At 46.8% G+C, this 8,229-nt stretch overlaps 1 protein-coding gene across 1 annotated transcript in view; it reads right to left on the reverse strand.

Moving 5' to 3' along the window:
• The window catches only part of C5H7orf31 (chromosome 5 C7orf31 homolog), a 51,203-nt gene extending 43,246 nt beyond the window's left edge, over positions 1–7,957 (reverse strand). Inside the window, exons 1-2 of the mRNA XM_044678861.1 lie at positions 7,824–7,957; positions 2,618–2,794 (exon numbers count right to left, since the gene is read on the reverse strand). Coding sequence (XP_044534796.1) covers positions 2,618–2,794; positions 7,824–7,957 — 311 coding nt within the window. The remainder of the gene's footprint in view (positions 1–2,617; positions 2,795–7,823) is intronic.
• Positions 7,958–8,229: the final 272 nt, after the last annotated feature.

Genomic DNA, 8,229 nt, shown 5'->3' on the forward strand with positions numbered 1-8,229 from the left:
CTTCCCTCCCTCCCTCCCTCTCTTCCTTCCTTCCTTCCTTCCTTCCTTCCTTCCCTCCTTCCCTCCCTCAATCTTTCTTTCTTTCCTTCTTTCTTTCCCTATTTTGCATTTATTTTCTGGCAATGAAAGTCACAGTTTTCATTTTCCTTTTGCAGTGGGCCTTCATCCATCCTCCTAAATTGGAATTCCATTTCAACGGGCATTTTTGCTCTTTGATAGGATGATTAATGAATGACCAAAGCCCAGTGGATTCCATGGGGGTTTTTGTATGGGTACAAGTCATTCCATTTTGTGTTAAAAAACCAAAACCAAAACCAAGAGACCAGTTTCTTGTGTTGGTATTGTCTTCCCTAATCGACAATGCACCCAGGAGAGCTTGGTCGTTCTTGGGTAACAGCAGCCATCCCTCCTGAAGCTCATGCCTGAAGCTGGGCCCCTTCTTTTCATCATCCTTTGGGTCCTAAAAGTCCCTTCTGGTGACACATGGACTACCTGAGAGCCAGTGGGGCAGAGCAGTTCTGGGCATACTCCCCAGAGGGGCTGGCCACTGTTACGTAGGTATCGCTCGCTCCCATTTCCCAGATGGGGAATCTGAGGCTCAGCACTGGGAGAATTATAAACAGGGGTGTGCTGGAGCTAGTTTCAACTGTCTCCAGAAAGCTGACTGTTATATTTTCAGTGTGAACATTTCTGTCTTGGGAATCAGCAAATACTATAAATCAGGGCTTGATTAATTGTTTTGTTGATTTTCTAGACTTGGGAAAGTGATGGAGAAAATAGGAATAATGCAGATTAAACTTCACAGAGTGCCCCCCTTTTGGAGAAGTGGTTGCTAAATACTTGCCAACATACCCCTGGTTGTAGAGCTAGTGGATGCCAAGGCTTGGACTCAAAACCAGACTTTTCTGCCTCCCCCTTTCTATTACACTATGAACACAGATGACTTAAAATGCATCTATATTGTTCATTAACATTCTTTAAGAAAATTAAGTTCTAAATTCTCTCCCTCCTTCTAGCCCCTCCTCTACCTACGGAGAAAACAAACAACATATCAATTATGCATGTGGAATCGTGCAAAACGTGCTTGGGATGATGTTTATAATAAGATCATTAAGATGCAGAGATATGCTCCTCAAGGGTGTGCAGGACTTGGAAAGGGGGAAGGCTCCTTAGGGTGAGGACCAAGGGGAAACTGAGAGATAGGTCTTCTACTGGTGCAGTGGAGCCTATGAATAAAAGACCTAGAGGGAGGACTTCTGGGATGTTGCAAGGATGCTCGGAGGAGGACTGAAGGGGAGATGTGGGCAGGAATCACAGGGCATGAGAGGGAAGGGGTGAGCTGCAATGTGTGCCGTTGGAGGGAGGGCACACCTCAGGGAGATCCTGGGAAGAACTGATGTGTAACAGTCATCATGCCACCATCCACTGGGAAAAAAAAAATAATGTGCTGGTGGCTGGACTGAAGTGGAAGCACCATTAAGGGTACTTTTAGGGAAGTGAGCCTGGGTCTGCATCTTGCTCTGTCTTGGGACACCTTCTGCCTGGGGAGGCACGGTCCCCGCCTCAGGAGCGGACTGCAGCTTTAGCTCCCTCTAGAACAGATGAAAGCACCTCTCCCCCATGCTGGATCATTTCTATTTTTATTGTAAAGAGTTTATTGTGTTCAGCTCTAAGAGAAAGTCTAATGTGCAAGGGTGGAGGCACACAGACTCCGGAAGTCTCTTTTCCTTTTTTACATATTGACCACACTGAGACGTGGATCTTCTTCAGAGCTGAAATCGCTGTCTGGTGGCCAGAATTGGGGACTTTTATTAGTTGTCGAGAGACACTATTTCTGCCGATACAAGAGGGTCTTGTTTAGGGCTCTGTGCAGCTCTCCGTTCATTGTACAACTTTTCCCAGTCTCCATCAGACACTCAGTTGTTTGCAGCCACAAAGAATAAATGTGTCTGTCTACTTTGAACACTTAAAGATGAGAGCACCACAGGGAGACATTCTGGAGAAGAGTATGGTGAGACCCCGGGCTCCAGGAGAGGGAGCCACCTGGGATGCAGATCATGAGGGGCTCAAGGGGGGGATCCTGGGCCATCCGAAGGGCATCTATCCTGATACAAGGATGGCCACTGAGGCAGGGGAATGGCACTTCCTGGGATAGGGCTGGACAGGGGAAGAAAGAGGCAAGCGGTGATTATGGTCATTGAGGTGTTCTCAACGGGAATGTTCTGTGCTTGTCTAGGGGCACACAGGGTCCTTGGGATCTCCATCCCCCATCAACTTATGTAGAGTATATTGGGCGATGCTGCGTGCTGCAGGTGTACTGTTAGATGTCTTAACTTGTGTCTACTCTAAGGCAAGTATCGCTACCTCCTGGGCTTCCCACAGGCTTATGGAGGATGGAATTCTCAAGGAGAACCCAGGACATCATTATTTCAGTATCACATATTGTCCTATCAAAATGACACCAACTTGGTCTTTTCCCTCTCCTTCTTTGTTCCAGTCATTTCTTGTGGGATTGCTGATTGGTGAGATGGATTTGGGGAGGGGGCAGAGAAGGGCCCAATCAACCAGAACCAAAGGGACCCCCCCTCTTCCCCCACATTCACAAAAGCCCATTTACCTTGGCCAGGGGTCTCCCCCATAGCCATAATGTCTGTGTCCTTTGGTGAGGTATCGAGGAGGCTCCGATTTTGGTCTATAGTTTTCTGGTATTAAAATGGGCATCGTCCCACCATATTCTCTTTCTGAGCCCCATGGCAGTCTGTATGCTGAATAGGATTGTCTCAGCTCCCGATACCTGTGTTTAGAGAAGGCAGAAGGAAAATGAGAGAGCGGTTCACTGAGGCTGCTCATGTGCCCACTTCCCAGTGGCTACAAGGGGGGGGGCAGGAGAATGAGAGGCACGGGTGGGCTCGATGCCATGGCTGGAGGGTGTAGAAGGGAGGCGTGACTGCCATCCCAGGAGGGTATTTAGAGGCATCAGAGCTTCTGGAGATTTCTGAAGCACCCAGCAAAGGAGAGAATCTACCCTGGGGGCGACAAGTACTAGAATGTAGCAGGGGATGGAATGGTGGTGGCAGGCTGGGCACTTTTTTGTTGAGAATGGTGAGAGAAAGGTGGGGAATAGGAGAGTGGTGGGCTGTGTGCCCACGGTGGCTTGCCCTCCCGCCTGGTCATCATGATGTAGAGGGTGTCTGGAGGAGGGAAGAGTGAGAGTATAGAGATGTCTGGGACTCTGGGAGGTTAAGTGTCTTACCCAGAAGCACACAACTAGTCTCAGAGGCAGGCCTTGAATCCAGACCTTCTTGACAATACCAAAGCAGCCCTTTAGCTTAATCTCTCTTTCTCTGTCTCTGTCTCTGTCTGTCTGAGTCTCTCTCTCTTCTCTCTCCTTTTTTCCCTCTCCTCCCTTTCTCTCTCTTACTGTCTTCTCTCCCTCTCTCCCCTCCTGTCTCTCTGTCTGTCTCACTTTCTCTCTCTTCCTCTCCTTTTTCATCTCTCTTGCTTTTTCTTTTGCCTCTCTCTCTCTCTCTCTCTCTCTTCTCTTCCTCTTTTTATCTCTTCCCCCTCTCTCTTTCCTTCCTTTCTCTCCTTCTCTCTTCTTTCTTCCTCCCTCTCTCACTTCCTTCCTTCTCTCTCTTTCTTTTTTTTTTTTTTAACTTACCTTCTGTTTTAGAATCAATACTGTATATTAATTCCAAGGCAGAAGAGCAGTAAGGGCTAGGCACTGGAGGTTAAGTGACCTGCCCAGGGTCACACAGCCAGGAAGTGTCCGAGGCCAGATTTGAACCTAGGACCTCCTATCTCTAGGCCTTACTCTCAATCCACGGAGGCACCCAGCTTCCCCCTATAAGATTCTTTCTTAAAGGAAAAGCAGCCTGGGGAGGCTAGGGAGTCACAGCCGCCTGTGTCTTCCCTTTTTGTTCTTGTATATTGAAATGCTCTGTTTGTGAAATCCACCAAAAGAAAGACAAGAAAAAAAGTTCCATCCAAAAAGAGAGAACAAAAACAACTTCCCCACCCCTGGGAGGTTAAAAGCTGCCTCTACTGAGGATACCTTGTTTATTATCTGTCATCTGCCAGGCACCAGGACCTGGTACCAGAATCAAATCCAGGAAATAAGATAGTCTCTCCCCTTAAGGACTGAGGACCAGCATTGGATCAATGTAATGATTTCCCTTCTGCTTGTCTGCAAGACCTTGGAACAGCCACTTCTCCTATGGGGCCTCAGTTTCCCCAAATCTAACAAAGTGCTGGGCACAGAGCAGATGCTTGGTAAATGCTTGATCAGTGGTGAGTCAGGGATCAAACCTAAGTCGTTGCTTCTAAACCCGACCCTCATTTTGCTGTGCTCTGTGGCTTCTCACGAAATTAAAGTCACAAAAAAGAGGGAAATGTCAGGACTGCAATTTGAACTCAGGCCTTCTGACTCCTGGTCAGGGGCATTCTGCTTTCTGCCACCCCATGCTGGTGGCCTTCTACCAGGTTGAGGCTCTTCTAGCAGTCAGGGCTCCCACAGACCAGAGCACCCTGTCATCTTAGATTGGGATCAAGGTGTCCCTCGTAAGCCTGGCCTCTGAACTCTCTGAGGAGGGAAAGAAATCCAGCTTCTTCCCCTCCTCTCTGACCTAGGCTGTCACATCCCACTTCTTCAAGTCACTGAGGTGTGGCCATCTTGCAGGACTGAGGACATCCTTCACCCTCCCCAGAATATCCGAGTTCCTCCAGTGAAAACAGATTTAGAATCTCTCCTGGCAGGCCAAAGTGGGCATCAGTTGATAAAAGTAATTAATGGTTGGGAACAATGGCCTCCGTGGTATCGATGCTGCAACTTATTTCTTTTTTTGGAGGGCATCCAACAGAGCCAGGAACGCCTCCTCCATAAAGTGCGGCCAAGCTCTCCTGACCCCTCTTTGGCTGCCCGCTGCCTCTTCCATCCAGAACCTTTTGTCCAGTCCAATTGGGATTTGATGACCAATTTCCCATCAAAGAGCATCCCAGGCCCTTCTACCTCAAAAGAAAAATGTCCTTTGACCTGAGCTGGCATCCTAGAGAAGCCCAAGGCTGAGGTTGTGTGTGGGGGTGCTACCACTGCTTCCCCCTGGCTCGGGATATTGGTAGATCTCTCAGGTGACTGCCCGAGGCCCTGAAGGGTGATACCACTCGCCCTTCCTAGCTAAGTCACTTCTCTTTGAGACTCAGCTCCTCCTCTGGACAGGCAGATGCCCATCTATGGGGCTGGCTGGGAAATAATCACTCAGATCACTACGTCACTGCCATCTTTGTCATCGCTTGGTCTGGAATCGGGATGGAGGGTTTCCCACTTGTCTTTTCCCCCAAGAGAACACAGATTCCTTGAGGATGGAGACCATGCTTGTTTGCCTTTCTTTTTGTCACTAAGACAGCACAGTCCCTGGCACAGAGGCAGCATTTACTGCTGGCTATGAGTGGTGTAGACGGCTCCCAATGGGGATCCCCCAAGGGAGATCTGCCACTGTTTTTACCAGAGGTGCTGTGAGTTGTGTAGGTCACTAAGAGCTGAAAAGACTGGCCCAAGGTCCTCCAGCCAGGTGGTGTCAGAAGTGGGATGTGACAGCTTTCCCCCAGTATTTACAGGGCTATCTTGTGGAGGAGGGATTATCAGTTTGTTCTGTTTGGCCCCAGAGGACAGAACAAGGAGGAATGGGGGGAATTCCCCAACAAGGAAGGGACAGCAGAGGGGCCAGGCTGGATTCAGGGGGCCTGTGAGGCACTCAAAGAGTTAGAATTGGGAAGAGGTGGTGGGAGGCTTAGTCCAAGCATCATTTGTCTGTCTGTCTGTCTCTCTCTCTCTCTATTTTCCCATCCACATACCTCCCACCTCCCTCCCAATCTACCGCCTGTCTTATCTGCCTTGCTACTTCTTTAGTACAGGGAGCTCTCACAGGAGGAACCCCCACCCCTAGGGCAGGTGGCCCTCTTCTCTGCTGCTTCTAGCTTTTGAGGTTTGCTTGGCACCGGGACAAGTCAAGTGACCCAAAGTGACTTATCACACAGCCAGGATATGTCTGAAGTGGGATATTAGCCCAGCCCTGGCTTTCTGTTGATCCTGCCTTTCCTTTTCCTTTGCCTTCTCCTTCCTGCACACATGTATATGCATATGCCCACACACATGCATACCATACCAGGGCCCTTTATATATTCAAATATCCTTTTAAACCAAATTATATTGTGCTATCATTGCCACAGGGAACTCTCAGTAAGGAACCCTCTTTACCAGTGCCTCAGTTTCCTCATCCACAAAATGGAGAAAGGAGTGGAGTCTCCGGCGTCCTTTCCAATTCCCTACCTAAGATCATGAGCACTGAGTCTGTCATTTGCTAGTCATATGAACCTCACCTAGCCCCTTCCCTCTCTGGACCTCGGTTTCCTTGTCTGTAAAATTAGAGGGTGAACAAGATGTCTCTTCCAGCTCCAGAGAGCTGATCCTAAACATGGCTTTCGCTTGACAACCCAGAAACTTACAAGTAAATCACGACTGGGGCAAAATGATCTCAAGGACAAAAGAAAAATGCTGATCAGTTGGAGTGAACCTGGGCAGTCAGGAGTTACCTCATGAACTGCCTGATGGGTTGGAAGCTGAGAGCACAGCTAGTCACAAGTGTCAGAATTCCTTAGCAGAATGTTCTTCCTGGCGAAATAGCATATTGTTTCTTACAGTTTTCTGTTTCCATTATACTATTTCCTACAACTTCCCTCTGCCCCCACCCCAAAAAGGTGCTTAATGGATTAATTCATAAAGAGAAGGAACAAATGCACTCACTCTGTCTAGAATTTGCTGATGGAGAAATTTCCCGGTCTCCGTGTTAGGTCTGCATGCTAACCCAATGAAATGCTTTATTTTCATTTTTTTTCTCATAACATTTTTAAGGTGATAAATAAAGGATTTCTTCAGCCTCTTTACAGGACACATAATCTTTTATGGTTATCACTTCTTTTTCCTATGATAGATGCTTAATGTCTCCCCATTTTTATTTTAAGAGACATTTTTCTAAAAGTCCCTAATGGATGCTACAAGAAGCATTCTATATGCTTAGGTACCTAGTTATGGAATGAAGACAAAACATTACTGTTGTTATTGTTATTGTTATTACTATTATTATTAAATTTGTGGTCTCAATTGAATCTTAGAATATAGTCATGGCTTTGGTAATGATGCATGCAATATTGTAAAATGTTAGAGCTGGAGGGGACTGATGGGCCCTTCATTTTACAGAGGAGTAAACTGAGGCCGAAGAAGGAGAAGTGAACTGTCCAGGGTCACAATTTTTAGCTGGATCAGCATTTGAACTTGGGTTCCAAATCTGTGTCTTTTCTGTCCTCTTACACTTGTTCCTGCACCTGTTGGTCTCTTTCCCTGTAGATTCGCTTGGATTTATTTTGTGCATATTTATTTTTCATATGTGTACAATAATATTGTTTCCAACCGGAGAATCAATGTTCCTTTAGGTGGGGGTTTATTTTATTAAGGGCACATTTTCTCCTCCTGCTGCTCCATCTCCCCCCCCTGCCCTCAGCTCCTGCCTAGCACAATCCTGGCACATAGCAAACACTTGATAAATATGTGTTGGTTGATTGACATATACTGATCTCTTGCTTGCAGAACTGGATCCTTGCTAGATTATTTTTTTCATGAAAGTTTAAATTCTTAACCAAGCTGTTAGCTGTAAATGGCAGAGCTAACCTTGGACAAAGGTCTCTTAGACAGACATGATCTCCAGACTTTTCCTGCTGAGATGGGTGTGTGTCTTAGACTCTTCCTGAAGGAGACTTTCTTTTGGCCTTACCTGTCCTCTGATGAAGTTGGCCGTGCTGGAACTTGCAGTGGTGTGTGTACTGCATCAGAAATTAATGACGGGGACAAATTGTCAGTGCCTTCCCGTTGTCTATAATAGTAGGGCAAGTCATGAAGCACCTCCATGGCTTCTCAGTTAAAAATGTCTAAAGTGGAAAGAAGACCAAATTGACATGAGCTTCTGTGGGAAGCCAATAAGAGAATAGATAAAAATCTGAGACCCCTCTTTTGATACCTCTTATGATCCATACCTTTTCTTATTGGAAAAACATTATATTCTTTTGTTTTTTTTTTGTTTGTTTTTTTTAAACCCTTAACTTCTGTGTATTGGCTCCTTGGTGGAAAAGTGATAAGGGTAGGCAATGGCGGTCAAGTGACTTGCCCAGAGTCACACAGCT

Source organism: Gracilinanus agilis, chromosome 5 (genome assembly GCF_016433145.1).
Source record: "Gracilinanus agilis isolate LMUSP501 chromosome 5, AgileGrace, whole genome shotgun sequence".
NCBI lineage: Eukaryota > Metazoa > Chordata > Mammalia > Didelphimorphia > Didelphidae > Gracilinanus > Gracilinanus agilis.